This window comes from Myxocyprinus asiaticus, chromosome 10 (genome assembly GCF_019703515.2).
Source record: "Myxocyprinus asiaticus isolate MX2 ecotype Aquarium Trade chromosome 10, UBuf_Myxa_2, whole genome shotgun sequence".
Taxonomy (NCBI): Eukaryota; Metazoa; Chordata; class Actinopteri; order Cypriniformes; family Catostomidae; genus Myxocyprinus; species Myxocyprinus asiaticus.
Window position 1 is genome coordinate 28,050,609 of NC_059353.1, and position 18,733 is coordinate 28,069,341.

General features: G+C 36.5%; 2 protein-coding genes across 2 annotated transcripts; one reads left to right on the forward strand and one right to left on the reverse strand.

Moving 5' to 3' along the window:
* The first annotated feature begins 241 nt into the window (after positions 1 to 241).
* Positions 242 to 15,590, forward strand: LOC127447568 (tRNA wybutosine-synthesizing protein 4-like). The gene is given in 9 exon segments (XM_051709519.1): positions 242 to 453; positions 596 to 602; positions 654 to 831; positions 6,143 to 6,299; positions 6,623 to 6,800; positions 11,318 to 11,449; positions 11,513 to 11,604; positions 14,094 to 14,228; positions 15,422 to 15,590. Coding segments are annotated over 9 exon segments (1,245 nt in total). The 3' UTR covers positions 15,576 to 15,590.
* A 49-nt stretch (positions 15,591 to 15,639) lies between these two features.
* Positions 15,640 to 18,171, reverse strand: LOC127447152 (gamma-crystallin S-like). The gene is made up of 3 exons (XM_051708776.1): positions 18,066 to 18,171; positions 16,935 to 17,177; positions 15,640 to 16,024 (listed from the first exon to the last, which is right to left on the reverse strand). The coding sequence occupies exons 1-3, from the start codon at positions 18,072 to 18,074 to the stop codon at positions 15,752 to 15,754; spliced, it is 525 nt and encodes a 174-aa protein (XP_051564736.1). The 5' UTR covers positions 18,075 to 18,171; the 3' UTR covers positions 15,640 to 15,751.
* Between the last annotated feature and the right edge of the window lie 562 nt (positions 18,172 to 18,733).

An 18,733-nucleotide genomic window follows, 5' to 3' on the forward strand; every position in this document is an offset into this window, starting at 1 on the left:
TTTCTTTAACTGCCTTACAGTTTCATAAAAATAAATAAATAAATAAATAAATAAATAAATAAAACATTGTTTATGAATATGGCACTAATTACGTATTACCATGGAAGTTACATCAGATACCGTCACTGTACCGTAGTGCCGTCACAGTTTTTTTTTTTTTTAAAGAAACATACCTTGATAAATAATAATAATATAATCAACAATAATAATGCAATAGAAACGAAAAGTTAAATAATGAAAAATGCATGTTTACTTTTCAGTACTATATCACTGGTCACAGAAGTGGCCACAGTTAGATTTATTAACTTTCATCATAGTGTATCTTAACTGTGTGTCTCTCAGTGACAGCAATGCGATCAGTAAAGTGTGGTCAGCAGCACAAGGTTACTTCCCCGATGACTTCCTCAAACATTTTGTGTGCAAGGTGTCAAGAAGAGCTCCACTGATCAATAGGTAAATGTTTAAGAGATAGTTACTTTTTTAAGGATAAAATTCTCATAAAACGGTTGTTTCATTTATGCTGTGTGTATGTTTCTCAGAGGTTATTAAGTGCACTAGTAAAGCAGTACTTACATGTCACAAAATCCTGCTGTAGGAGTCCGGTAGGATGAAATGTCCAAGTTTTGCGTACCTTAAGTGTTTTTACTGTACAGAAATTATACCTTGATATCATCCCTTATTTTATTCTTTCTGTCTCTATCTCTCTTCTGTCTCTAGGAGCAGGGTTTGATTCCTTGTTTTTCTGGATGCATGCAGAAGGAGCCCTTGAAGGTGTCACAGTTTTTGAGGTTGACTTTCCAGAAATTGCCCAGCGCAAGGCTGACTTGATCAGTAATGTGTAACAAAGTTCAACCCAGCTAACAATTTTTGGTTCCCAGAACGTTCTGGGAACGTTAGCTCCTGGTTCCCAGAACAGATATTCTAACGTTCCCTGTTGGTTAGCCAGGAAAGTTTTCTTTACGTAAATAGAACGTTCCCTAGGTTAGGGGAACATTAGTAGAACGTTCCCAGAATGGTCTCCTAACCTCTATGTTGCAATATGACTGTGCAATAATCAGTCAGCAAACCATGTCTTCTACATTGTTTGTTGTTCAGAAAACATAACAAATATGAACCATAAATCATACTTAAAGACAATAAAATAACTGAATTATTATCATAAATATGATCAAAACAAGATATATCATTTGCATAAACTATCAATATCATTTAAGAAATTACCCATGAACATGTTGTTTTTAACATCTATTCAAAAAACTTGATTGATTACCATAAATCTTCTAAAACTTAAATAGATTAAAATAATTAAATTATTTTAAAATGTAAAAATAGGTAATATCTTATCATATATTAAATATTATTAAATAAAACAACATATTAAAAACAATTCTTCCACCATCTTCACCATCATCTGCACATCTAAAACAAAGAAATAAAAAGACATGAGTCATATAGAAATTAGACTAAAAACATTGTGTTGTCAGTGCAGTTAAGGATTATTATGTGAAATAGCAGTATCGCCGGTGTCTTGTGGACAGATGCATTATTTATATAGGCGTTAAATACACTGCAAAAATACTATTCTTAATCTGTATCTTTCTTTTAGTGTTGTTTTCAGTAGAAATATACAAACATACTTAAAAAATACCTTGAGTAGCACAAATGCAGAAGATATTAAGACTTGCTCTAACTGTATTTTTTCATAAATAAAGTGGAAAAATGGAAATGCCAATGGAAAACAATTTTACTTCTCAGCTGAATCTATTTTGTTTAAAAAAAAAAAATTTTTTTAATGGAAAACAAAACATTGTCAGGTAGTACTGCTACGTACTGAGTTAAAGGTTTAGTTTTAAAATATATTAATTAATTGTCACATTGAGCGTGTTAAGTAAAAAGAGCATTCTACATATGACAATGCGATAGGTATACCACCAACTCTTTAACATCTCATCACTAGATATCGTTGTGACCCCTCTCACAAAAAACACAAGAAAGTTAATGATTTGCATGATGTCCATTGACATAGTATTGATAATCTCAAAACAAAATTGACATTGTGGTTACTATTTTAAATGCCTGTGTGGGGCAAATTTCAGGACCAGCGAAATGAGGTCTTCGACATCAGTTGCCTTTCGTGCCTTAAAATTCTTTTGTGTTGCTCCTAGAAACAGAATTAAACAATCTCTGATAAAATAAAAGTAATATCTGTATGTTAACAACATAAAATAATATAGTAAGTATTTCATGTGAAAATTAAGAGTTAGATTTGAGTATGGTGTTATTTAAATTACTGTATTTTGGAACCAGAACAATAAAGGTTCCATTCCACCGTGTAAAATACAAAACCGTTGCTTTTTAATAACACTAAAATGACTGAAAGCCAGTTGGGACAAAACTTACCTATAATTATGTGGCAAATTTTTAAGTCTTGGAAGGCTTGTTTGTTCTGAAATGTTCTGTGGAGGACATACATTTACGAAAGGGGTTTTATGGATCACTAAATGCATTTTGCTCACAAACTGTTTCAGCATGTCACAAATTGGGTCATTCCCACAAGTCCCCAGTATAAATATGGTATTAATAATATTAAACGCCAGACACACACACATACACACAGATATGCAGCTATATATTTTCCTTTATATAAAGACCCATTTATACTGTGAAAAATCCATCCATCCATCCATTCTCCAAACCACTCGTCCTATAGGGTCGCGGGGATGCTGGAGCCTATCCCAGCGTCTCGCACTGAAGGCAGGGAAACACCCTGGACGGATGACCAGTCCATCACAGGGCTACTGTGAAAAATATCATAAATGCACAATATTATCTGGAAAATATTTATTTCGTTTTTTTCTGACACTTTTTTTGTAAATTATTTTGTAAATAGAATAAAATAATTAGTTCTGTAAATTGTAATTCTTTATTATTTTTATTATAATTATAATTTATTTTTATTTATTTTTTATATTCTTTTTTTGTGTGTTGGTTTAACAGTGAGGATTTTACTGTGTGCCACTTTTATTTTATTTTTCATGTACCCCCTGCTGCTAAATGTGTAGATGTAATTGTACATTTGAGCTCCTTGCATATGTATTACCATCTTGGTCCTTTTCTCTGTATTGTCCAGTTCTGTGTCAAGATATTGTAGTTCCTCCACAGTCTGGCATGGTACATTTTCTAGGATGCCTCCCCCCCCAGGATGTTGGTTCTCAACCACCTCTTGCAGTTTTTGCAAGACTTTTGTGCAATAGTCTATGAAGCAATATTGAACATTGTTACTTAAATATTACATTATTATTTTAGTCTGAAAAATCAAAGAGTAACTTACTCTTTGTTGCTGCTTCAGATGAAGATTGAGATTGTTTACATATGACTTGACAGTTTATTTTAATAAATATGAAAAATCTAAAAGGTGTGCATTATTGCTAACACCTAGATGAACAATTTGGAGTTGGTTTTGTGACTGTAGGTGATATGCTTCAAATGCTATTAAAGTTTGAAATGTGTACGCCAATGTCGTAACTTTAGAGACGGTCCCTAAATTTGAGACTATTTCTGAATATCCAACGTCAAACCAACTTTATGGCAGTAGTTCAATGAATGAGGAAGCGGGAGACGGCGATTCCAGCTCAGGTATGTCTTCTTCTTCTTCTTCTTCATTTTATTCCACTTTTTTTCCATTTTGGTACTATAAATGCTGCTCCAGCTGTCTGATGATCTGGATCTTTTGACCCAGCTGTAAATATTTGTATATAATTAACACTGACATGGATTGAAAATTCTGTTGGTAAATCTATTTCCCCTGTTCCTGGTTTCTTTATTTCCTACATATGCATGTCTAATTGTGATGTCTTATGTACCCACGGGTCTGTTTCTGGGATTAAAACTGTTGGGCTCATCTTGACTCTATTAATCCCCATTTCTTTTGCATAGATTTTACTAGCCCATCCAAAACTATTTCTTTTATCTTGTTCTCAGCTTTCTTGTATCACCATTTTTGTAGGATGTTCCTCTTTATGCTCTTTTGACCCAGATTGACCCAGTAATTAATCATTTTTTCTCCTTATTTCTATGGCATCTCTCCTGTCAGAACTTTCAGAGCTGATATGGGTGTTGTTTTTACTGCTCCACTGCACTGCCTCAGAGCTTGAGCTTGTATCTTATTTATTTTTTCCAATAAAGTTTTTGACTCTGACCCATATACTATACTTCCATAATCAATCACAGACCTACTAACTGTCACATATATAGTTTTAATGAGAAGTTTGCCCCTCATTCCACTCCACTTAAACTCCTCATGATGTTTATTACTTTCTGATATTTTCCAACAATTGTATTTATATGATCTGCCCATGATAATTTTGTGTCAAATAAGATTCCAAAGAATCTAAAAACTTTCACCCTGTCCAATGTTCTTTCTTACATTTTCAGGTTCATTTCTGGGAGAATTCTTTTCCTTGTGAAAACTAGTGTATTTGTCTTTTCTACTGAGAATTTAAATCTCCATATACGCCCTTTTTTCTACCTTTACTATTGCTTCTTGTATCTTTCTATTTATATGCAGAATGTTCCTTCCCCTTTTCCAAATTGCCCCATCATCTGCAAAAAGAGATCTTCCTATATCTGGGTGAATGTTAATCATTATAGAAAACATTAATGGACTTATTACACTTCCCATTACAGTCCCATTTTCTATTTCATGTCATTTTGATATTTCATTTCTGAATAGTCCTATTTCCCATAAAATCCTTTATCCACTTGAAGATTCTTCCTCCTGTATTCATCATTTTTAGTTTTATCAGAAGACCCTCTTTCCACATCATGTCATATGCTTTTTCAACATCAAAAAATACCGCTGTAACTGATTCTTTATTTATCTGTGCTTTTCTAATTTCATTTTCCAGACACACAATATAGGATCCATTGTTCCTCTTCCTTTTCTAAATCCACTCTGGTATTTTGTTATTAGTCCTCTCTTGTCTAAAGAATATGTTAACCTTTCTGTGACCATCCTTTCCATAATTGTACATATTTTCGATGTAAGGGCTATCGGCCTATAATTAGTGGGCTTAGATGGATCCTCTCCCTCACTATATGGACTGGGCACCTTTTTATATCTCCCGTCTCTCACTGCGAACATGGAAACAGCAATTACCAGCAATTCATCTCAGGTGAAAACTCTTACCGCTTCCTCTCTCCCCAGACGAATGCTCGAGCACGCCCACGCCTCCACACAATGCTTACCTGAAAGACACGTTGCCAGATTGGGAGACTGTCCCAACTCAGCAGACTGGAAGGACAATGTATCAGTCATCATAAATTTGCTAATGCCATCTAAACATTGCAAGTTAAAACATGTAACCACCTGTTCACAATGTAGCTGTTGATACCAGTTGTTCCAAATTGGTTCATAATACACACTAGGACACCAGAAAGGGACATGACATAACTATCTGTAATGTACTCTTTACATAGAACAAACTCCTCCCACAGGAATTGCATTGATAAAACATGATCAGAAATTTGTCCATCTAGAAAAGTAGTCCCACCTCAAATGCATCATTTCAAATAATAAACCTTAAAATAATCTGTTTTATTTGTTTTTAAAATTCAATTTTAAGTTATTTTTAAAAAACCCTTCAGAATGCCTTGGCTCATATTATTATCATATATCATTTGAGCTGTAAAGTTGTTTAAATCGTTATTTTTTTACAGTCATTTTAGGGTTTTAGGGTTTGTTGGCATAACATCGTCATGGCATCGAAGTTGTAAAATTGGCTATAACTTTACACAGAAAAGGTTATTAAGCACACTAAAATCATGTTAACACGCATATTGTTTATGTCTTGTGGCTATACTTTTGAATTAGTGAGCATTTAAACTTTTATGGATCGGTCCCATTCATTTCCATTGTAAGTGCCTCACTGTAATACAGATTTTTGCTTTTCATAAAGAAAAGGAGGAGCAAAATTATTATTATTATTATTTTCTTTCTTTTTTTTTTTTTTTTTTTTTTTGGTGATCAGTATTATGCCACAAATGCTTTTGATTGAGCTTAACTTGTTTTAATCCCAGAATATTCCTTCAACTTTTATTGCCCAGTTGTCCATACACAATTGTGTTTCTTGCCCATATGTAGGTGGTGTATTCTTCAGAAGTAATCATTATAATCTTTTGGGTGTGGATGTCAGGTAAGAGCGAGAGGTGGAGGTGACTCTGAGCAGAGCTGGACTGCAATGGGACACTCCCACGCTCGTCCTCTCAGAGGTGGTACTGACCTACATGGAAACACGTTTGTGAGGACTAACACAGTGTTGTATGCATGTCTTTTGTTAAAGAATTGGGTGAAGGAAGCATTCGATTTGAACTGGTTGGAGCAGCTGACATATTGAGCCTTGGTGCTCATCCAGTTGATGCAGGTTTGAGTCCCATCTACAACGTGTTTCAATCCCATTCCCCTTCTCTCTTTCTCCTATAGTTTCCTGGCACTCTCTACTGTACCTGTTTAAAAAAAAAAAAAAGAAGTAAAAGCACAAGTGACAAAAATCAACTTAAAATGGGCAAAAAAGCTTTATTCACTTTAGCATGTTGACATAATTGATTGGGGGTTTTGTTTCAGGTCAGATGCTGTGATTGGCTGGGCTGCAAAGCTTCTCGCACAGTCAATGTTTGTGATGTATGAACAAATCTACCAAGATGACCCTTTTGGGCGGGTTATGCAGAACCACTTCATGAAGCTCAACTCAACCAAACAGTATCCAGACACTGTTGCTCAGACACAGATATTCTTTCAGAAGGTAACTCATCTTGTATTTCAGCAGGTTTAAAGGTGTACAATATTGGTTCAGCAAATACACAACTATAGTGCAGTAGAGGAAGCGTGTTTTACAATTCAGTTGACATTTATTGGTTTCTCTAAGTGCTCAACTGTCCATTGGCATTTTTATACTGAATTGGCTAATGGATAAAGAAAAAACTGGCAAAGGTTACAATGTAATTTTAAAGCTTTATTTAAAAATTATTGTTATTTACTGTACGGCTCACAGGCATACTTGATGTTGATTTGTCAGTCGTGGCATTCTATAGTTGATTTAACGATTAAATATATTTAAAAATTATACATTAAAAATAAGGAATATTCCTACCATCGGAACAATTCAAGCTTGAAGTACCACTTGTTTTCAGCAGGGGGCAGTAATCTAAATTCCCGCTGTAAAGTTAACACGCAGCCGTACAGTAGGGATGGGTGATACCACTTATTTTCTTTTCGATCCGATACCAAGTACTTTTAGTCCAATAGCGCCGATATCGATGCCAATACCGATGCCTCTATTAAATGGATTTTTTACGAATTCTTTGGATAATGGGTAAATTAAATTATTACTTAAATTGTTTTTATATATTTATAGGCCGAAAATTATTAGGATGCTTTGTTTACCCTTTAAAAATTAGTAAGTATAACCACATATAAAACCTCATTAACCACAGATATTATTATATGGTTACTATTACTAAAACCAAGTTACCATATGGATACTACAGTAATGCTGTAGTAAAACCATGGTTAATTGTATCAAAACACTGGTTGTCCATGGTAAGTTTTCATAAGAGTATCATTTATTAACGAGGATTACAGATCATTATCAAAGTTTTTGCAACTCTAAATAATTAAAATAAATTAAAATAAACCTGTAAAAATGGTAACACAAGCCCATTATAATACATCTTGCATCTAGGTTCCAGATGCTGTTTTTCATTACCTCAGGAAACCACTACTCCCTCTCTGAACGAGCATTATGACTGAAATATTTCGCATTTCTGCACATCAAGATGAGCAGAAGACGAAATAGTTCCAGTGCCATGCAACTATTCGCTAATGTAATTATTTAATATAATGATTTTTTCCACTTCAATCATGTTATGATCACTAGTTAAAAAAAAAACAAAAAACTTCAGAATCTATATTTTTATGTGAGGATCGATATTCTTGATACCACATCAGTACTTTAGTATCGATCCGCCCATCCCTACTGAACAGAGAACAAACCACAGGCTTGCTTGACACTAGTGACAGCACAAGATGAGAACGGGGTCTTGCGTTCAAACACAGTTGGACGGTGCGCAATTCTGAATGCAGGGATTGCGAAACATTTTTTAAACTATGTTTAACTTGACACAGCGCTGTGTTCATAATGCGACGCAACCAAAGTGAGATGCTCCAAAAGTGTCTGTTTGACACACATGTACATTGATGCGTCATTAGACACGCCCTTATAAAAAATATATTTCAGAGAGATTGATGAATTCAACTGCAAAAAAGGATTTCTGTGGACTGTAGGCTTAAGTTCCAAAAATGGACATAAACAATATATTGCCTTATAAAGCCATTTTTTGTATTGTCTTTTCAATTCTTTACTTGTCTGCCATAATAATTGAAAGCATTGTTTTTAATAATATACACTGCCTGGTCAAAAAAAGGTCGCATACACTAATAATTTATTGGACCACCTTTAGCTTTGATTACGGCGCGCATTCGTCATGTCATTTTTTCGTCAACCTTATGCATCGTCACAAAATTTATTTCCATCCAGAGTTGCATTATTTTTGGCCGAGATCTTGTGTTGATGACGGGGGAGTCAAACGACTCTGTAAAGTCTTCTCCAGCACATCCCAAAAACTTTCAGTGGGGTTAAAGTCAGGACTCTGTAATGGCCAATTCATGTGTGAAAATGATTCCTCATGCTCCCTGAACTACTCTTTCACAATTTGAGCCCGATAAATCTTGGCATTGTCATCCTGGAATATGCTCATGCCTTCAGGGAAGAAAAAAAATCCATTAATGGGATAACCTGGTCATTCAGTACATTCAGGTAGTCAGCTGACTTCATTTTATTGCTGCATAACACTGCTGAGCCTAGACCTGACCAACTGAAGCAACCCCAGATCATAACACTGCCTCCAGAGTAGGCCTGTCGCGATTATTAAATAACCGTCTGATCGCGGTTATTTGATCTAACTGCGTTTTTTTTTAGACAATTGCGATTATTGGCCATTCAAATTCCAATCACATTTGAATGCCCAAATAAGGGAATTTTAAGTAAATATAATGTATAAATGCAATGTAGGACACGTTTGTGTGTCATTCAGTTGAACTCCGAGTCCGAGAAACATTATTTTTCTTTTCCTTCATAAGCATTTAAAGTCTTTAAAGGAAATCATAGTTTATCCCTATTTTATTATTTGATTTATATATTTGAAGTTAAATATGTAAAAATTACTTCTTAAGATGTATGAAGCACACATGCAATAAAAAAATGACAATTTATAGGCTATGACAATTATTTGTGAAAGCCCTTAATGAGACAATTAATCGTCACGGCTCTAAAACAGACAATTAATCGTCATAATTGCAACAATTTGTTTGACAATTAATCGTCAGTCATCATTTTATAATTGTGACAGCCCTACTCCAGAGGCTTGTGCAGTGGGCACTATGCATGACGGGTGCATCGCTTCATGCGCTTGGCTTCTTACCCTGACACACCATGGCTTTGGAATAGGGTAAATTTGGACTCATCAGACCACATGACCTTTTTCCATAGCGCCGCAGTCCAATCTTTATGCTGCCTAGCATATTTAAGTCATTTATTAAGATTAGCCTCACTAACAAGTGGCTTTCTTGTGGCCACACAGATGTTTAGTCCCAATCCTGTAAATTCTGGTCACATTGTGCGTGTGGAAATGCTCTTACTTTCATTATTAAACACAGCTGTGAGTTCTACTGTCGATTTTTTACGTTGAGATTTCAAAAAGCATTTTAGTGATAGCCAATCACGATCATTAAAAAAAAAATTAAAAAAAATTCCACGAAGCTGACGGTTCACCACTATCCTTCCAGGTTTTAATAATGCATTGGACAGTTCTTAACCCAATTCCAGTGATTTCAGAAATCTCCTCATAGTTGTTTTGATAAAGGATCTTAGTTAGTGGGCAATGGAGGAGTCAGGAGACAAGGTCAGTTCTTTATTTGTAACACACAATCGACGGTAACCGTCGATAATAAAGAAAAAAACGTTTTAAATAAATGAAAGCACACGAAGTCATAAACACTGTCTCGGTGCCGTAGTGCTTCCAGGTCACTCTCTCCCCTCTGACGCTCTGGTGTGCCTTTTCAGGTCTCCCTCCACCATCACTATAATGAGAGACAGGTGATAGAGATAATTACGACCCAGGGTAGGATTGCACCAGCTGTGCGTAAGTTCTCACTTAAGTTAAGACATAATGTTCACAATAAGCTCATAGTAACTACTAGTTAGTTTGTAACTTAGTCAGTGCTTAATTTGGTTGCACCACCTGTTCTTAAGGCAAGACTTAACTAGTAGTTCGTAAGCTCTCCGTAAAGTAACGCGTAGTCGCATAATATGACGTTTACCTGTATTGATCCAATAAACAGCCTTCAAATTTGTACACAGAAGTATTAAAAAGCCATGAATATCAATTTGATCTTGTTACGGTTGATGTTCAAACCTTGTAACCCCTAACTGTCAGCTGTAATAAATGATATCCCCATTAAAATACGATACATAATAAAAGTAGCTACATTTGATGAATAGGACATTTGCCCTGTGCAAATAACAATATATAGGAACTGTATCTAAAATAAGGGGTGATAAATACTAATACAACAGGCTAGAAAAATATACATGTATTAATTTTAATATCCTATATATATTTTGGATGAGTTGAAACTTGACACCAGACGACACACCCTGAAAACTGCACCGTTAGATCGGTTTCATGCTGAAGAGCTGCTTAAAAGGAGGTTTTATCTCTCTCTCTCTCGTAAATGTAAACGAGTGTAAATGTCAACATCATCATACTGTATGTCGAAATGATTGATGCCTGTAACTCAAAACATGAACTCATTGATGTAATTAAATGAGTCTGCTTTTTTATTCCAACCGTTACACCTGGTCAGAGTCTTCCATAAATATTTAATTCAAACATAGGGTTAGGTTCTACCTGAGTTTAATGGTTCAACGCTCAAATATTTAGTAGTGCGTAAATTGTGACTTAGTGCCCATTTACGCCACAACTATGCTAAGTTGTAACGTACGTATAGCTGGTGCAACCAGCCCCGAGCCTTACCGCTCTCCCTCTCCCTTAGACCACGCCCCCCATGCCACTCTATTCTTTGCTTGATGCAGGCCAATGATTTGCCCCTTCAGAAACACAGTAACATCTTTTCTGCTCAGCTTTTATCACTGGAATGTCTGATATTAGTAATAAATGTAATTGATCTTTGACTGCACAGGGCTGGGAGAAGTGTGTCTGTCTGGATATGAACCAGTTCTACTTTGACCTTATTCCTGATGGTGAGAGGCAGAGAGTGGAGGGAATGGAGCCTTTTGATGAGTTTCTCAAAAGATTTTTTAATGATCGCAGTGTAACCACTGAATCTAACCTGTCATACCTGATCACAGACCTGTTGTTGTCTTTGTGATGTCAGGAATGGCACGAGAAATGTTCTCATTATTTCATTCTTACAGCCTCCAAAGGCTCTCTGATAAACAAAGCCCTTCTCATGCCACCAAAAGGCAAGTAGCAGTGGGATATTTGTATCGTGTATTACTGGGGCAAGGTGGTGTTGTGTGTGTATATACTTTATACAAATAACCACAACAGAAACAAAGGGCTGCAATTGCATATGTGTGTGTGTGTGTATATATAATGTGTGTGTTTGTATATATGTGTGTGTGTGTGTGTGTGTGTGTGTGTGTGTGTGTGTGTGTGTGTGTGTGTGTGTGTGTGTGTGTATGTATACAGTATGTACACCGATCAGCCACAACATTAAAACCACCTGCCTAATATTGTGTAGGTCCCCCTCGTGCCACCAAAACAGCGCAAACCCGCATCTCAGAATAGCATTCTGAGATGCTATTCTTCTCACCACAATTGTACAGAGCAGTGTGACGAGGAGGAGGGCATGGCCGGGCCGTGATGATGCACGGCCGGCGCTGAATCAGCTGATCAGCGGGAGAGTGAGATAAAGGGGAGCCAGAGGTGCCAGTTTGAGGGAGAGGGAGATGCACACGACCGCGTTGCATGTGTGTCTGTGTTTGTTTTATGTTGAGTTTCTTATTAAAGGCGCAGTATGTAAGATTCAGAAACCCTTGTTATTAATGACACCTGTGGCCGTTAAGTGAACTGCAGCCTGTTGCTCGTGATCGCGCGCACACACTATAGGAATGCAAGCGAGCATGACAAAAACAAAGAGACTGAACGTGATTCACCGGCATCATGATGACAGATAAGGTAGCATAATTAAAATTACACAGTTATGATTGTTTTACTACAAACTTTGAGACTGTATATTATATTTGACTCTCCTGTGCTGGAACAGGGCTAAAACAAAGTGTGGATATAGGTCTGACTATGCGAGAGTGTAGTTTCAAGTAATCACTTTTCTTTGCATGATACATTGACTGCATTTATACGATAGCCTATATCGGTGTTAGCTAGCTAGCCAGCTTTATCAATAGCTGTTGGCTAAATTTGGTGGATGATGACAGTAGCTGTTTATAAAATAGAGTGTACATTATATATATGTTGACACAATTTAGTATTGATGTGATTCCATCACAACTGTCATTTTGATATATCAATGCGCTATTGTTTTATAATAATATAATGGTTATATTTTCTGTATAACCAAGTTACATTACACTAATGAATGGGTCTTTTTGCATTATCTTGAACATTGTCTAGCATTCATTTCATGTGTTATTGTAGTTTACCTTGCTGAATAATTACAGATTAACATTGTCAGTTACTGTGAATCAGCATATCTGACTTTTAGTATAAAGAGAAGATCGTTGAAAATATTTGAAAGTTACAAAGCAAGGTAGCTTGCAATTCGTCAGTGTTAGCAGGCAAGATCAAGTTAACTAAAATTACACAGATCAATCCTTATGGCAATATTACATTAAAAATGTTACATATTGCAACTTTAAACTTTGTTTACTGTTCAGCCGGTTCACGCCTCCTTCTTGCCCATCCTTACCTGTTACAAGCAGTTATCTGGGTTACTGTAGACTTATTAGTTTGAACCAGTCTGGCCATTCTCTGTTGACCTCTCTCATCAAGGCATTTTTGTCCACAGAACTGCCGCTCACTGGATGTTTTTTTGTTTTGGCACCATTAGTAGTAAATTCTAGAGACTGTTGTGTGTGAAATTCCCAGGAGATCAGCAGTTACAGAAATACTCAAACCAGCCCATCTGGCACCAACAATCATGCCACGGTCCAAATCACTGAGATCACATTTTTTCCCCCATTCTGTTGGTTGATGTGAACATTAACAGAAGCTCCTGACCCGTATATGCTTTATTTTATGCACTGCTGCCACACGATTGGCTGATTAGATAATCACATGGATGATTGTTGGTGCCAGATGGGCTGGTTTGAGTATTTCTGTAACTGGTGATCCTCCAGTGCTCAGTGTCTAAAGCTTTACACAGACAAGTTTAGTAAGTGATTTTTATCACACTAAAATCATGTTATACAGGATATTGTGTATGTCGTGTGGCTATACTTTTGAAATAGTGAGTATATTAATATTAACGTTTATGGCCCCTTTTACTTCCATTGTAAGTGCGTCACTGTAACAGTTTTTTTTTTTTTTGTTATAGAAAAGGAGGGATGAGTTGAAATGAATTTTTGTGGTAGTCAGTATTATGCCACAAATGCTGTCGATTGGGCTTAACTTGTAAATAAACCTGGAATATTCCTTTAAATGTATTTGACAATTGGGAATTTACTGTATAACAAATGCAGTATTTACCTCTAGGTTCCTTTGTGATGTGACGGAATAGCAGTAGTCTAAGGCTGTATTCATACTGCTGGCAATACCGATATGATTTTCAAATCCAATCTTTAGAATTGACTGCCCACAGTGTAGTCATTTTCTGGCATTTTTGCTGATGCATTGCTGAGAAATTAAAATAATGTGTCACAAGAACGATCTCAGTCCTAGAGACATGTGTGACGCTTTTAACAGATTGAAGTTACAGTCTTTGCCTCTATTTTCAGATACTCTCACTCTGCCCATGTAATGAATGAGAAGTTAGTTGTGGTTGATGGAGTTTGGCTTCAGGCTGGCAGAGTACCAGGAGTTGCTGTAATAAATCTGACCACTGGGGGCTGTGTGGAGATCCAGCCAGCTGGGTACAGTAAGTTACTCTGCTCATGGTCTCTAGCAGTGATTAAGGGTTTATTATAAAACCGATTTTTGGCTGTAAAAAAAAATCTGGTTGATGAGCCACTTTGGAAGCCGCTGTAAAATAGGCAATAAATGCACACGTGACCACACATACTATTAGGGATGCACTGATCCAAAACTGACGTCTTTAACCAGATTGATTATTGGTCCGACGAGCCTGATCCAAATCTAATACTGTGTTTAGTCATGGTCGTTATTGTCAAGCTCCAAAAATGGCATAAAAGAACCATAAAAGCACCAAATAAAGTAGTCCATATGACGCATGCATTTTATTTAAAGTCTCTTGAAGACATACGATAGCTTTGGCTGTGTTTAATAATTAATATATAGTCTGCATGCACAGTATGCTTCAGTAAATGAGCAGTGCTCTGTTGTGTCACACCCACACACACATAGCACGTGCGGGCTCATGACGCTCTTCTGTTTCCAGTTCTCAGAGTGCCAAAAAATATGTGAGTGCTCCACACGAACTACAGTTCAGATGTAGATGCTTGATAGTTCAGCTCACTTATAAAATGCATCGAATTTGGAACGGGAGGAGCAATTCATCAGATTTTGAATGAAAGCATATTAAACTACTGTGAACTAGCCCAAAACAAGACACTCTATGGTCACCATCTTCCTGGAGTATTCCACCAAAATAAAAGTCCCAAGGTTTTAAAGTTAAGAAATTCTGACTGAAATACATTACTTTTGTATAATAAAATTCAAATATTTATTATTACTATTATTGTTATTATTAATAATTATTATTATTTATTCTTATTCTTATTAAACATTGCTTGGAACAGCCTACAGTTAGGTTAATGAACTATTTTAATTGCCAGAAGAATTGTTTTATCCGATTATTAATATTGATCAATTGAGCTATTTATTTAACATTGGTGTTTTTATCATATTGCTGTTATTGCCATTTATAAAAGCAATAAGCTACTTGAGGTCATGCATTACAGTGATTTTACCTCTGTTATATCACTCAATCTTGTGGTGTGACAGTTCTTTTGAAATGATCCCCATCTTTGCATGTAAAAATAAGCGTTTGGCATTTAAAACACCACTTTTGAGTTTAGAAAAGCATAACATTTTTCATCTACCTTCTTACACATTTGTCATGATTTATCTCTTTCTCATTTTTCAGTCGTGTGCCTTGGCCTCTAATGCTGCATTCATTCTGCTCTGAGCTGCTCGAAGAGGGTGAAATGGTGCTAATTGGTGGAGGTGGAAACAGTTTCTCATTTGGGACTCACCTCAATGTCCACCCTGTAACAGTGGTTCTAAGACCAGTGCTTTGAAATAAGCATACAATATTCACAATCCTGGAGAAAAATTCAAATCAAACTACAAACAAGCAACAAATGTGCTGCTGAGTGAATCACCAGCCAAACTTTATTTCAGCCGACACTTTCATGTGTGTCATAGCCAAATAGCCCAAATATTGTGGGACAGAGATATTAGATATGAACCGAGGTCACTCAGTGAATCGACGGAAAGACTGCACAGTAGGACAGACCGCGCCCCAGTCCACTGGTTTGCGGTAATTGCCCTTCTCCAGGAAGTACTGGTGGCCACGGTAGTTGGGATGCTCGTAGAGGATCCAGAAGCCATCCAGAACTTTGCAGGAATGGACTTCTCTCAGACGGTACCTCTCCAGCAAAGATGGACAGTCATCAGTGGTCTCTATGGCCTGGCCGGTGAAGTCGGGCTTGTCGTACAATTGAACTTTGTACTGCATTCCACTTGACTGCAGGGGAAGTGGATAGAAGGGGTACGATGGGTTATTGAAATGTTTATGGGGAGTAGGAGTACATGGGGTAAAAAGCCAAAAACAAGAAGAAGAAGAAGATTGGAAAAGGATTAAGGTTAGCTATGATTATGTGTATTATATACATGTAATGTATTAAATATGATTTGTGTTATACTGCATAATACTTGTAGACCTTAAAGGGATAGTTCACCCAAAAATGAAAACAAGTCCTTATTTTCTCAACTTCATTTCTTCCAAAAGGATAAATAAGGCAGAATGTTAGGAACTGACAGCCCCAGTCCACATTCATTTTCATTGTATGTAAATCAAGGAACATAAACACTCTTCAAAATGTCTCTACTTGTGTTCATTTTTAGGTGAACTAAATAAATGTAAATTTTTATCTTATTGTCCATATTATATTTTTAAGTTCTTGTAATCCATTGGTTTGTTCTGCACCAATCTACAAGACAATAAATATAAGTAATACTGGTAGTATTGATGTTTATGAGAGATATTTATACTGGCCTTCAGGGCAAAAAATTTCTGAAGTTTGCCGATTCAACAGGTCAATATTTTTTTTACATGGTAGTTGATGTTGGAGAAGATTGTCTCTTATATCAAAAACTCTAAATTAAAGAGAATTATTCTGTACTGAAGTGTGATGTTGTTTGTCTCTAAACACCAGTGGCGGATTTAGGCATGGGCGACATGGGCAGTTACCCAGAGAGGCATCTTGCAGGGGGCTGGCCTCCCCCCCCCCCCAAGAGGGTTTCACCCAGGGCATCATACAAGCTAGAACCGCTACTGCTATACACCATTTAAGTCTTAGACAAACGCTTTAGCATCAGTACATGTTGAATTATGAATTACGTGCAGTGTTGGATGCAGCATTAGTTTGACTTACAAAGCGGATCATTTTGCAAGAACCGAGATGGTCGTTGATACCCATCCAGCGCTGGTACTCAGGATACTCTCCCCTGGTCAGCACATACTGGTTACCCATGTAGTTGGGCCGCTCGTAAACCACCCAGGCGCTGCTCTCCACGCGAATAGAGTTGCAGCGGCTCAGGTAGGTATGGAAGTCTGAACAGTCACTGTCACACTCGTAGCGACGGCCTTGAAAGTTCTTGTCTTCAAAAAACACGATCTGGAAGACATCAAGATGATGTGGAAAAGCATTGCTTTAAAAGACAGTTCTAGATTATACAAATTATCATTATATGCTATTCCTGCTCTAAAAAAAAATAAAAAAAACCTCTGATAAGCTACAACTATTCAAAGGATAGTTCACCCAAAAATGAAAATTCACCATTTACTCATGTTCATGCCATCCCAGATATGCAAGACTTTCTTCTACTGAGCACAAATGAAGATTTTTAGTTGAATATCTCAGTTCTGTAGGTCCTTTCAATGCAATTGAATGGTGGCCAGACCTTTGAAGCTCCAAAAATCACATAAAGGCAGCATAATGGCAATCCATATGACTCCAGTGGTTTAATATATGTCTTCTGAAGAAATGCAATCACTTTGGGTGAGGAACAGATCAATATTTCAATCCTTTTTTACTATAAATCTCCACTTTTACTTTAAGAATTACAAAATTATAATGCTTCTGAAGACATGTATTTAAACACTGGAGTCATATGGATTACTTTTATCCTGCCTTTATGTGCTTTTTGGAGCTTCAAAGTTCTGGTCACCATTCACTTGCATTGAAAGGACCTACAAAGCTGAGATATTCTTCTAAAAAGTTTTGTTCAGCAGAAGAAAGTCATACACATCTAGGATGGCATGAGGTTGATTAAATTACAAGAGAATTTTCATTTTTGTGTGAACTATCCATGTTTGTAAAGCAGTTTTAAAACAGTTAAACAACATGTTCTGTAACCATTAGGATTTTATTTAAAAAAATTCTAATAATAGGTGCCCTCTATTACCAATTATGCAACTAGGCTAGATTTATTGTAGTTTGACTGGTTAAATTTGCCTCTAATAAAAAAACTATGGCTTGGATTTTTCAAACTCAGGTACTCACCTTACCCATCTTGAATATTGTATTTAGGTTTGCCTATAGAAGTTATCTGAAGCCCAGATTGAATGTTAGTGGGGCTGCTTAAATATTTAGCCCCCAGTGTCAAAATGACGAGGAGGGAAGGGCCAGATAATCGCTTTGTCATGAAAATGAGATCCAAAAATCGAGTCAGTGATTCTAGCACTATTCAGATTTTTTTCCAGAAAAGAGAAAGGGGATTAAAGCATAATGACCAGGCACAGACACTCATTCGTCCTCTCTGTACTGCCCTCATTGGAACACCCCTGCACCCAACAACTGCACCAGTCTGAACCACAACAAACGCAGCACATCATGCCAACAACACTGCCAAATGAAGAGCCCAGACACATGCTGAATAGCACCTATTACCCTGGCTCAGCTCTTTTTAACAGTGCAGCCACTGACATTAATGAACAGACTTACTAAACTAGATTTGTACATTTTCTGAAGAAAATATGAGCTTGCCTTTACAAAACACTTTGCCACAATGCTAGTGTTATTGGCAGTTGCTAGGTGGTTATTTACCATTGAAATTTCTGCATTTATGTTTCTAAATCTTTTTATGCATGGTATGCCTGTATGAGCATTTGCATATGCAGTATTTGACCAGAGCATGCAGCACAATTTAAAAAACATTTTTTTTTTTTACT